The sequence below is a fragment of the Mixophyes fleayi genome, chromosome 7 (genome assembly GCF_038048845.1).
Source record: "Mixophyes fleayi isolate aMixFle1 chromosome 7, aMixFle1.hap1, whole genome shotgun sequence".
Taxonomy (NCBI): Eukaryota; Metazoa; Chordata; class Amphibia; order Anura; family Limnodynastidae; genus Mixophyes; species Mixophyes fleayi.
This window is the reverse complement of record NC_134408.1, coordinates 124,524,398-124,538,041: the sequence shown is the minus strand read 5'-3', so window position 1 is coordinate 124,538,041 and position 13,644 is coordinate 124,524,398. Positions and strand designations below refer to the sequence as shown.

The 13,644-nt window shown below is 38.1% G+C and overlaps 1 protein-coding gene across 3 annotated transcripts in view; it reads left to right on the top strand.

Annotated features, from left to right (window-relative positions):
- RAPGEF4 (Rap guanine nucleotide exchange factor 4) overlaps positions 1 to 13,644 on the top strand; it is a 231,008-nt gene that overhangs the window by 35,027 nt on the left and 182,337 nt on the right. For all 3 annotated transcript variants that reach the window (XM_075180634.1, XM_075180633.1, XM_075180632.1), the window contains exon 4: positions 2,294 to 2,440. In XM_075180634.1, coding sequence (XP_075036735.1) covers positions 2,294 to 2,440 — 147 coding nt within the window. The remainder of the gene's footprint in view (positions 1 to 2,293; positions 2,441 to 13,644) is intronic.

Here is a 13,644-nt window from a genome sequence, read left to right as displayed (position 1 = left end):
CTTGCGAATCGCTCTTCCACAGCTGATCTGCTCTTTTAGTCTCTACATTGGTTGTCTGTTTTTTACTGCATCCAATGTAAAATACTTCTACTAACATGCAAGGTCATCAATAAAATTGCATCAACATACATCTCTTCAATTGTCTCAAAATATCTTCCATCTTAACATCTTTTGCTCAAGATCTTCGCCGATCATCCTCACCTATTACCGGTTCCCATTCCTGGTTACAGTACTTTTTTTTGGGCGCAACTACTCTGAAAACCATTCTCTTCAGGCAAGCTTATAAAATTCATTAACCATCCTGATAACCTCCGTAGGGTACCCTATTACCACCCTATACACAGTTCACATAAAATTTGCACATGTTTTTCTATATTCAAAAACCCTCTGACCCCCTGACTAGCATTGCTGTTTGACTTGATCACTAAGCAATTTCTACCTTTGTAGTCTGGCCGGACCAATATGCAATATGTAGCTCTTAGGCTCATGTATCAAACCTCTATTGTCCTATAGATTTCAGTCCTCTTACCTCTCTGTCTGTCGGTAATACCCAGTCTTGCTTTATTACTGTGTTGTTCCCAATTGTATGCGCTACAGAATATGTTGGCGTTATATAAGTACATTTTAATAATAGTAGTAAGGCCCACAGTTATCTTATAGACTCATTCTATATAAAGCAATTGGTGCAATATAGAAAACAGTTGTCACTGTCTTCATCCGTGAGGCTTGGATCCAGTGTTCCTTACATGTGAAAGGGTTCCATGCCAGTTCTATAGGGTAAAAGGTTCCATGACAGTTCTAGAAGGATAGAAGTTTCATGCCAGTTCTACAGACTAAAAGATTCCATGGCAGTTCTAGAAGGGAAAAGGTTCCATGCCAGTTCTACAAGGGAAAAGATTACATGCCAGTTCTACAGGGTAAAAGGTTCCATGATAGTTCTGGAAAGAAAAAGGTTCCATGCCAGTTCTACAAGGGAAAAGGTTACATGCCAGTTCTACAGGGTAAAAGGTTCCATGATGGTTCTAGAAAAAAAAAGGTTCCATGCCAGATCTACAAGGGAAAAGGTTCTGTGCCACTTGTGTAAACGCCATAATGTTTAGGCTGATGAATTGTTTCCCTGGCAGGGAGGGCTGGAATTAGTATCAGCTCTGTTCAGGTACTAGTTAAAAATATTGCTGGATTGATAGGCAGCTGTGGTTGGATTTGGAGAAAAGTAACAAGATTTGAAGTGGAGGACTTGAATCTGGCTGAGCAGAAAAAAAATCATATTAGCTATTTATTACTTTGATTGAATGTGGATTTTTTATATTCTATATAATATGTTAAGCTATACATATTTACATATATATATATATATATATATATATATATATATAAATAAATAAATAAATATATATATATATATATATATATATAGTTTAACATGCTATATATAATATAAAAAAATCCATATTCAATCAAAGTAATAAATAGCTAGTATGATTTTATATTATATATCTCTGATATACTCTTTTCAATGATCCACCATTAATGGGAGATCCTTATGTCTCTAAAAGATATGTTTGACATATAAGGGAGGAAAATTAATAAACATAAAATAATAATATAGTGTAGAAACCTCTAAGCAGAAAGTGCATTCTATGTTACGTTTTGCTTTACTAAAAATTATTCAGGGATAGTTAACTTACCCAGGTGAACTTTCATTCAGGGTTTTTGGTGCCTCCCATTCATATGACATACATGATTTATAGATTTACATTTGAAGAGAAATAACCTTTCTAGCTTATCCATGACAGGTTAAAGATCTCAAACCATTAAATGTTATTAGACTATCTTGTCCATCAAAACTACATTTTAATTTTGCACTCTTGCACAATCAGAAGCAGTATGTGGGAATCTACATGTAATGTTGTGATCAGCCTATGTCTGGTTAGCTTCTCATGTCATTTTGAGAAGTTAACTGTGTCATCCCATATCCCATCTTGGTACTAAAGTAATAGAAGGCACAACTTTGAAGTGACGTTTACCTCTTTTTGTCAGCTCATTTCAATCTAGGGCCACTAAAGATAACGGAGAGCATTTTTATGGAGGAACTTCTCTAAAGTATAGTGGGAACATTTCGCCTTCAACTCATGTTTGTGTTCAATAGAATTCAGTAGTAGTGTATAGCATTTAAAAAAAGATTGTATCTAACATAAACTCCTGACAGTAGTAATTTAGTAAATAAATCATCATAGCTAGGGTGATTTTTCTTGCACTGTGTTTAGACACTTATACGTCTCTTTCCCCCCAGGATGCAGTCATCATATGTACTTTGGGAGTTGGAACGGCTTTCGGAGAGTCAATACTGGACAATACTCCCCGACATGCCACCATTGTTACAAGGGAATACAGTGAACTCCTACGCATTGAACAGAAGGACTTTAAAGCTCTGTGGGAGGTAGGAATTTTGATTTACTATCTAAAACCTCTAAAAAATAGACTGAATGGCTTATAATATCATGTCTGCTATACCCACATGTAATCTGTGAAATGATTTACTGACGTGTTGATTGGAAATCATTTAGAAGGATTTTGGAAATGCATTTGACAGTTTCCATATTGAAATTGTTGTTACAAGTGTATATTTGCAGAGTGACATATGAAAACTGTAAATAACAAATGGAGTTGCAGATAGTAACAGTTGCTTGAAGATGCCAGATCGGCAGCACAAAAAAGCGTTATTCTGTTTCAGCTGTAGAGACATATGTAGTGTTTGGAAATAGGTTTCTATCTGCTGAAAATCTGTGACGTGTCGTCTCATATCAGCTGCAGACTGGCAGACTTGTTTTTTAAAGGGGAATTTAAAATGCAATAAAACAGTCAGAAATACAATGTGGACTCCTATAACATTCTGTCAAAAATATGCATAAGTAACTTAACATTGTCTACAGAGGGGTTCTAAGTATGTGGTTAGCGGAGATAACAGATAGGTGTAGGACCATCACAGCCATAAAGTATCCTAGACGATGTAAGTATAATTTTAGTGTTTTACCTTATCTCAATTCCACTCTCAAAGTAGAGATGATTTAATAGCCCACCAAAACCGGTTGCCTGAGACACCTGCCTCAGTTTGCCTCACTCCTGGGCATGCAACGTTATCTCAGCCATGTCTTGTCATTATTAGCCCAATCCACATATAAAGAATTTTGCGACTAAAGCTGGGTACACACTACAGAAATTTCGACCAACTTTTTATGCCGAGCAATTTTACATGCGATTGATGGTCCGATCGCTCGGTCCATGGACTGCATACACACTAGCCTTGTTTAGGACGATAAAGGGAAGAGCGGACGTCCCTTTAGCGACTTTTTACAGCCATGTTGTCGTGAGCAATGACTGTATTTTCGTACTCACTGTTGTGGTTCGGTCGGAAGTTTATACACACTACACAGCGGAAACGAGATTGGAACGAAAATATTAAACGGTACGACCAACCAAATGAGGCGATAATCATCCATTTGGGCAGACTTTCGACCATCGTGTCACTGCACACACTGACCCGACTTTTGAACGAGTGTTCGTATGTCGGCTGTTTGAGCCGATTATTGGATGAAAACAGTGTAGTGTGTACCCAGCTTTAGGCTTGAATTGTCTACAATGATTTTATTGTATTTATAGGCACACTGAGAAATGCTATGGTCATGTGTTTACTGTGCCTTGCTCATCTTAATTGTGAATCTGGGACAGCATTCAACAGGGTGCAAATAGCCAATAAAGGACGGGCATAGGAATATTTTTGGCTTTCTTAGATGTTATATGCCATAGAATGTACTATCAGCAGAGGACTTTGAAAATCCTTACTAAAGCAATCGATGGGTAGAAGCTTTCACATCACTCACATAACTGAGTTTATAGCTAGTGGGCTTCTTGTACAGTAAATAATATATAGATGATTGGACAGCTCGCAGTTCTTTCACAAACAAGTTTCTCTGACCACGCTCCACTTTCATAGCTTAGACTGGGGCTTGAAAGCAGCTTAAAGGCGTAATGGAGTTTGCAAGGCATGTCAGGTCAGAGATTACTAAAATATTTATATGATGAGTGGACAGTTTAAGACTGCAATGTTGTGCAGGTTTAAATGATTTACAATACATTCTGACACAAAAGCCCTAAAAGGCTGATGAAGTCCTTTCTCCTTTAAGTGACCTAGGAGATATCATGCACTGGTCACCTTTGGAAACACAAAGGATCTGAGGAAAAGAGGCAGATAATGAATGATATCTCTTCTCCAAAATACACTGTAAGATTTAGGACGAGAAACACAGCTCGACATACTGTGTTATTTCTGGCATAGCCTTGGCAGCTTCTGTCTAGAAATATCTTGTCAAAAGGGTGCTGACAGACAAAAAAAATGCATTAGGTTAGAGTAGGCTAGTTTACGCAGAAGAATTGCGTGATGAAGGTGAAGATGTCATCTCATCAGTAGATCTCACAACATACAAATTCAGTGGTGTAAAATGACTGTACAGCACAGTAGAATATTTGCTCCTCTTGTCTCAGTATTATTGGTAAAAAGTCTAAAGTTCCGTGATATTAAGAGTGATTGCCGTCCATGCGAATAGAATGGGGCTGAGCAGCCTAAGTACTACTGGTCATTAAGAGGTTAATTACACACATATACAAACACAATGGGTCATTTCCTACACATGCAGCGCTTGTCATATTGCCCAAATGCGCTTATATGACAGATGAGAACATGATAAGGAAGTTAAGTTAACTTCCAAGGGTAGATTTATCAAACCTTTTATATTGGAAAAGTGGAGGTGTTACCCATAGCAACCAATCAGATCCTGGCTGTTATTTATCTAGTGCATTCTTGAATAAGATTCTGATTGGTTGCTATGGGTCACACCTTCACTTTTACAATATAGAAGGTTTGATAAATCTACTGCCCGGATTATCTTCATTTTATGTGCCACATCTACATTTTAATGTTTATATTACATTGATATTTGTGTGCATAAAAATGTGATTTCCTGTATAAAGGGCACCTAATTGATGCAGAAGGTGTACCATCTGTGTCCCTTTGTGCCACCCTCCATCCCCTTGCAGTTGCTTCTATCTTTTTTGGCTAAGCCTTGCTAAGCCTTGCACAAACCCCTATAAATGGGGACATTCGTGCAAATATAAGCGTATTATGAGGCTCATGCTGGGCTGAGCATATGTACCCTTTTGCTTATCATAAAATATGCAAATTTGTACTGCTCATGCCCACAAAAACAGGTGTACGCCTACGTGCAAATTTGGTACTTGCACCTACTTACATTTGGATCTGCAGGGAGAAGGAAGGGTCTGCAATTGCAGACCGAATACAGTAAGGGATTGTGTTCTCATATAATAACATTACAGAAATAAGACATATATATATATATATATATATATATATATATTTCTTATTTTATATCATAATATTAATAGCGATGGGACCAACAAATAAACATTCAAATTGTGCCACATAGTAGTAAACTCAATTCATATTATGCCACAGTATTGTTCTCATGCCTCATAGTTATACCCCCAGTTCATATACCACATAGTTTTGCCAGTTCATATTATGCCACGTAGTTGTGCCCCCAAATCATATTATGCCACAGTAATGCCCCAAGTTCTTATCATTGCACACAGTTGTGCACCCAATTCATAGTATGCCACATAGTTTTGCCCCCAGTTCATATTATGGCACAGTAATGCCCCGAATTCATATTATGCAACACCTAAGTGCCCCAATTCACATTATGCCACAGTAATGCTCCCAAAGAATGTTACACCATACATAAATGTCCCCATTGAATGTTATGCCCCACAAAGTGCCTCCAAATAATTTTAAGCCACACATAAATGCCCCAATGAATCTTAAGCCACACAAAGTGCCTCCAAATAAGTTTAAGCCACACATAAATGAAAAAAACATTAGCCAAATGTATATGCAACTTACCTCTTGCAAGCGTGATTCGTTCCGCAATGGTGCTCGGGAGGAGTTCACAGCTGAACGCGATGAGCTGAACGCATGCGCATGCGCAGCAGTTCAGTGTCGGCGAGAGTGAGATGAAATGACAGCCGGACGGCGTGCCAGTATGCAGTGAGCTGCATGCCACCCAGTAGGTACGGCAGTGGGTTCACAATGTTTTTGATGTTATGACAACTGCTGATATGCCTTTGGCATGATACATTCATGTGAACATTTTGTAATAAACATCATAATTATGAACTGATATTGGTGAACTGTAAAATCTTGGCTGATTGTTTTAGTTTTAAATGCAAATGTAGTTAATCCAATTGCATGATTTTAACTTTAAAGACCCACTGCTTGGGAATGATTAAAGTAGGGAGTAATAAGAATGCACAGACATAATGTAACAATGCACAGACATAATGCCCAACTTAGATGGATTGAATGATTATATTTACACTGGCAGCTGGTGAGCAGCACCCTAGACCTGGCTTATTCAAGCTGTGGTTCTCCAGCTGAAGTTGAACTACCAGTCACAGCATACATTGCCAGTCAGTGGTTGGCAGCATAGGCTAGGACTTGTAGTTCCACGGCAGCTGAACAGCCAAAGGTTGCCTAAGCCCGTAGAAAAATACAGATGACGTAGGAGCATTACTGGGACAACTCCTAGCGAATCATCAGACAACATCAAAACAGAATTTGCTGCTGTGTTACAATAGAGTTTGTGAAATGTGTCTGGGCAGTCCATTTCCTTCCTTACAGTACACACAAGTCAGAATACTGGTGTCAGGAAGAATATTAAAATTAGAATTGTTTAGTACTGTCAGATAAATTTCCTTTAGATTTACAGTATGCAGTTTGAAGCACACTGTGCCACCTATTGATGGGCAGGAAATGGATGTCAGTCACTTTATCCTTCGGCAGATTAATGTTCCTGGTACAATATTTTTACACCTATACATTATAACACTTGGTATACTGCACCTAATAATGGAGTTATAGTGATTTCTGTGTAGATCACTAACAACCATATGTTAAATGCAAATGCGTTGGGCATGTGGTTTTAAACTTGTGGTTTACTCCTGTTCAGGAGGTCAATAGAGGTCACTCCATTGTTCTCAGAGCATTTAACAGCCGCTAAACGCATAGAATGGAGTAAGCAGTATTTGAAAAGCTGCAACGTTACCGCAGCATTTATGTACCTGAGTTACATCGCAAGTGGGTATGGGGTCTTTGGAACCCATGGATTCTATTTTCAGACCTGATTTTATGTTTTATACTAGCATTAAAAGTGCTGGTACAACAAAGGAATTTCATTCCAGAAAGTTTGAGGCTCTAAAGGGGCAGTTTGTCTAGTTTAACGGGGTATCTTCTAACATTTGTGTATATATACTTAGAAATTCTGACCCATGACATGACATTTACGTTTGCATGTACCCTTTAGCTTAGTGCGAAGTATGATATTCTGTTCAGCTGTTCTTGAGTGCTGGTTTAGAAGTTAATTATGAATAAGCAGCACAAGGGTTAAATAGCGAAGAACATTTTCTGTGAATGAAAGTATATCTCTACAGCATTACCATACCTTTTCATATATTACATCAGAGAGTTAGTGATGTCTTACACCAAGATGTTGTATTCATATTTAAATAGTGTTTTATCTCCTCTCTTTGTAATACTGCAGAGAGCAAGGTATCCTTCAGAGGTGTCAGTTTTATCTGCCTGCTCAAAGTAGAACTTCAGGTCTTGGTCCCTTTGAAATTGGAACACAATCTAAACACAAGAGATTAATTGTCCTGTACATTTGAAGATATTTAATCAATCCAGGACTAAGTAAAACAGTAATCTTTCTTTTCAGAAGTCGGATTTGGTTAAGAAAAAAATCTTGTTTTTTTATCTGTCAGGAATTACTTTTGCTATCTTTATTCAGCTGTAGTCATCAATTTGTCAATGGTAAATTATATTAGACGGCACACATACACTTGCTAATATAGTCCATGAATATATCTAATTATTTCCAAAAGATTGAGATTAGGAACGGTGAATTTACCAGCTGACTCAATGCCTTGGAGGGACTTCTAGACTGCTCAGGTTTTATCTTTGACTTTCTCAATAAAACTAGGAATAATTACCTCCATCTATTTAGATTCTGAAGAATCTTTCATTGTTAATGAGGAGTTTTGAGAGGGATGATAGCATTATAAGGTGCATATCATTTATATTGCGTCGTTTTATTTTAAAAAGTTTTGTTAAAACTATTAAGTGCTTGTTTCATGCCACAACTTTCCTGATGATTTCGCTTTTACATTTTGTACCATATACGTTACTAAGTAACATGTGTTCTAACTTGCCGGGGTCCGGCTTTTTCCCCCCATTCTTCTTATAGTTGGCGTCACAGGTAGTAGATGCAAATGTAGTTGAAACAGCGGCCACCATCTTGGTTTTTGGACATGCACACGCATGCCTGTCAGTTTAAAGTCCTATCTCCTGCTCCTATTGGCCTCAGCCGCCCTGCTTCCTAATTACCCCAAAACTATTTAAAGCAGCTGAGGCTGCAATATGGGGCTCTTGCCTTGCTGACAGACTGTTTGACCCCTGTTTCAGTGAGTTCCTGGTAATAATCATCTGTTTCAGTGTGTTCCTGGTAATAATCATCTGTTCCAGTGTGTTCCTGTTGATTCCATCTGTTATAGTGTTTTTCTGATAATTCCATGTGTTCCATTGTAATCCTGGTGTGTTCCTGGTAATTCCATCTGTTCCAGTGTGTTCCTGGTAATTCAATCTGTTCCAGTGTGTCCCTGGTAATTCCATCTGTTCCAGTGTGTTCCTGGTAATTCCATCTGTTCCAGTGTGTTCCTGGTAATTCAATCTGTTCCAGTGTGTTCCTGGTAATTCCATCTGTTCCAGTGTGTTCCTGGTAATTCCATCTGTTCCAGTGTGTCCCTGGTAATTCCATCTGTTCCAGTGTGTCCCTGGTAATTCCATCTGTTCCAGTGTGTCCCTGGTAATTCCATCTGTTCCAGTGTGTTCCTGGTAATTCAATCTGTTCCAGTGTGTTCCTGGTAATTCAATCTGTTCCAGTGTGTTCCTGGTAATTCCATCTGTTCCAGTGTGTCCCTGGTAATTCAATCTGTTCCAGTGTGTTCCTGGTAATTCCATCTGTTCCAGTGTGTTCCTGGTAATTCAATCTGTTCCAGTGTGTTCCTGGTAATTCCATCTGTTCCAGTGTGTTCCAGGTAATTCAATCTGTTCCAGTGTGTCCCTGGTAATTCCATCTGTTCCAGTGTGTCCCTGGTAATTCCATCTGTTCCAGTGTGTCCCTGGTAATTCCATCTGTTCCAGTGTGTCCCTGGTAATTCCATCTGTTCCAGTGTGTCCCTGGTAATTCCATCTGTTCCAGTGTGTTCCTGGTAATTCCATCTGTTACAGTGTGTCCCTGGTAATTCCATCTGTTCCAGTGTATTCCTGGTATCTTCAGCAATCTGCTGTATTCCTGCTATCTCCAGTAATCTGCTGTATTCATGATAACTTCAGCAACCTGCTTTATTCCTGGTATCTTTAAGAAATTTGGTGTATCCTTGGTATTCCCTGCAAACTGCTGAATCGTTTTCCATATGTAGTATCTCTATTTTCTTATATTCGTTCTTGATTGCCACTTACCTGCCGGTCATGACTGTTACTTGTATGGAAGGCTGTGACCTGCATGAGGATAACAGCTAGGCCCATTCGTTCTTGTGGGGTTCCTGGTGAATACCTACATCATGTTAGATCCCGCGCCTCCTATGTAGGTAGAGTCAAACCAGACTGACTGTTCGAATCTGAAGTTCCTCTGTGTTCCTGACACATACTGTGACATAAAGCAAAATAACTTTTTGATAAATCGGAATTGTTTTTTGTTATTGTAATCCTATTATTCCACTGATGTGTACAGACAGTTGTGTTCAGGCACATCAGTCCTTGTCCCAGTTGAGCTTACAACCAACTTTTCCTACAAGAAGCACAGAAACACACACCAGGGCCAAGTTATGAAAAAGCCAATGAACCAATGAGTATGTCCTTAGACCATGGGAGGAAACCAGAACACTTGGAGAAAACTGACATGAACAAAGGGAGAACAAACAAACTCCAAACACATAGGACCTTGACAGAATTAAACACAGGATTCAAGCACTGCAAGTTAGCAATACTTACCCGGGGCAGACAAAATAATATAGAATTCAGGTGTCAGTTGGTTAAATGTAGGAGCCAGCTGGATCTTTGAAGCAGCCCAGGAAGATGAATAACTATTGAGATCATTAGAAGTTAGTTTGGTGCCAGCGGTAATTTTTGGCCACATTGTATTTGTCCAATCTGAGATAACCAATGTGCCTCTCTGTCACCATTTTTGTAATTTTAACAATTTAAATTTTAATAGAAGAAAATCTATTTATTGGTAAACACGGTATACAAAACGGAACCCAAGCAAGTGAGTCGCCCAATGTCATTGTTAATAGACAATAGCGATTGAATCTGAATATTTTAAATGTGAGTGATGTGTCTTATGTGTCTAAAAACGTTTAATTATGAGTGTTATGTTTCTGTTTTATATTAAATATTCTGAGGTGAAGGCTAAAAGTACGGTGTTGTATTTTACTGGACATGCCTGTTGTTTTTGAAGCCGAAAGCAATAAATAAAACAATTTTGTCTAGGACATTATTGGATCCCCACTGGTGTTAAAATGTTTGTCCACGTCCGTTTTTTTTTTTTTTTTTACCATAACAAGTGCATTATATACTGCTGAGTAGTGCCGAGGTAGGCTTCTGGGAGCTGTAAAGTCAATCTCTGACAGCCAGCTAGCTTCAGGGAAAGTGTGCTGTGACATGAGAGCAAGGAGGTAGGGAAGAAATTACTGTAGGTGAGTCAAAAAGTGCTCAAGGAAATGTCATTCAGCTCAGAAACGCACAGTCCCCATACAGCGATGCTCTGCTACTTGTATCTAATTAAGACTACACTATCAACAATTGAAATGCTTTGGAAAGACTTCCTGCTCACAGTGCAGTGTGCTTGGGCTGTATGTGACTGCACAAAGGTTTTGTATCCAAAAGCAATTATTCGTTATGGATATTCAATAAAATATTCACTTTGCAGTACTGTATTTATGGGCTTATGGTGATATTAAGTTAAAACAGGAATATTGGTGCTCCTGAATACATCTTCTCATTGCATCATTATTTTGGAGATATTTGGTGTTATTATTATTATTATTTACTTATAGGGTGCCACAAAGGGTCCGCAGTGCTGTACAGAGAGTATTAGTATTCTGCATCATGATTATTTCTGTAATAAAGATAATGCGAGAAAAGCACAAAATATTTATCCTCGTTCCAACTTTCTAGATCCATAAACATACGTCTGGATTTATATTTTGTTCCTCCTTAGGCATGTTTTTCTGTCCCTTGAACTGCCAGCCCTCCTTTCGAATCAAACAACTTTAGTGGCTAGTGTAAAAGGCAGACATCTATCCTGCTGGCTAATGTAGAAAGCAGACCCCTACCCAGGTGATTCATGTATAAAGCAGACCCCAATCCTTGTGGCTTGTGTAGAAAGTAGACCCCAATCTAGGTTGCAAGAAGATTCCACTCAAGGGGGTAAATGTATTAAGGTTCGATTTTTTGCAAGTCGCCAGAAATCTCTGGCAACTTTGCAGGGGAAATTTAAAGCGGCAATGGCTTGTAAAGGTGAACTTCCCTTTAAAAGCCATCACCACTTTAAATTTCCCCTGCACAGTCGCCAATTTCCAGCAACTTGCAGAAATCGGAGCTTCATACATTTACCCCCCAGGTGGCTAATGTAGAAAAAAAAGTCTCAGTATTGATGGTTAGTGTAAAAAGCATCACTTAGCTTGATAGCGTTAGTCATAACAGAGCAATTAAATGTACCACAAAAATTGACTGCTAAAAATAATAACATTAAATGCAACAAATTATGTACACAACTATTGGGTGGGCTAGTTACCCCAATGAGGTTCAGTAATGTAATGTGAGTAAGTCTAACCCTTATTTCCAGCACTGCTGCTTTCCACTAACCACTGAGCCCCATACCAGCAGTTACCACTGGCTGTCGTCCGCTATTGTGCAAATGCCCAGTAACCTGTATATGTAGTAATCATAATATACCTGCAAGCATTAGAAATGAGGAAGAAAATAGGCCACAACCTCAATCTGCTCAAATCACTACCTATACGCCTAAATCAAACCTTTTCAGAGAAGACCACACCCCTTTCCCAGCAGGACACACCCCCTTCACTGAAAAAATGCAGTCTGTCCAAGGAGAATGTGGACAGGATTCCATCTTCTCTCCACCAACACGTTCAAAAAATATTATGTTGTCGAAGAGGGTGAGCCATACTGCTTTTGGCTTTTAGTACATGCAGATACATTGTGTTCACTCATAAAATCATTCAGAAGTTGCCCAATGCATATTGCCATATTTATGTTAAAATCTGTTTAAATATTATAATATAAATAAACTGCACCATTAAAATGAATCTTAAAACCAAGCCTGAGCTACCAAACTAGCAGCCGTGCCTGAGTATATTAATGGTACAGACTGGACTTCCAAATGCAGCTTCCATTTTTTTTTTTTATAATATATATTAGTGTAAAGCAACCATCCACTTTCTTTTGCTTTATGTTTTTATTTTCCTGGGTGTATTAAAGTAGGTGTAATAACATATATACCTTGTGTTTTGCACGCCAAAACTGACCGTTCTGACCCCATTTCTCCTGTGTTATGTTTTGTATCATAAACGTGGGTGTGTATGTTTAGTTGTACTTCGGATTACCTTGGCCCTGTTTTGACAGATTTATATATTAATCTTTCTCCGGCGACATTATTGGTAGGCTCACAATTCAAGGAGTTTCCTGGCTCCAAATATAGACTTTAACCTCTTCCTGAAATTGATTAAAACATAACATACTTTTTCTAAATACGCACTGCCGAAGGATTCATTGAGAATGTTTATTTACTAACAACTGGAGCCTTTATATTTCTTGACTGTGGACACATGAGATGTAAATTCTACAAAGCCGTTGTTGCGTAAGAAGAAAATAAAACAACTTTGGCAGTGTTACTTGGATATGGTTTCAGATCTGTTGCACATACAATATACAGTAAAGAAATATGAGTAGTAAAGTTTACAAATCTAGGGCCAGATTCATTAAGGATCTTAAATTAAGAAGTTTCTTATTTCAGTCTCCTGGACAAAACCATGTTACAATGCAAGGGGTGAAAATTAGTATTCTGTTTTGCACATAAGTTAAATACTGATTGTTTTGTCATGTAGCACACAAATACTTGATAGCTTATTTGTACACTGAAATTTAAAGTTGATATTTGTGTGCTACATGAAAAAACAGTCAGTATTTAACTTATGTGCAAAACAGAAAACTAATTTTCACCCCTTGCATTGTAACATGGTTTTGTCCAGGAGACTGAAATAAGATACCTCTTCATTTAAGATCCTTAATGAATCAGGCCCCTAAATTTGAAATTAAGATTAAGCAAATCTATGACGATTTAATCTTCATTCTTATTCCCCAATCATTGTAAAATTAAACATAATGTAAAACAATAAAACTGATTTAAGACAAAGGATTGATATGATATATTTTAT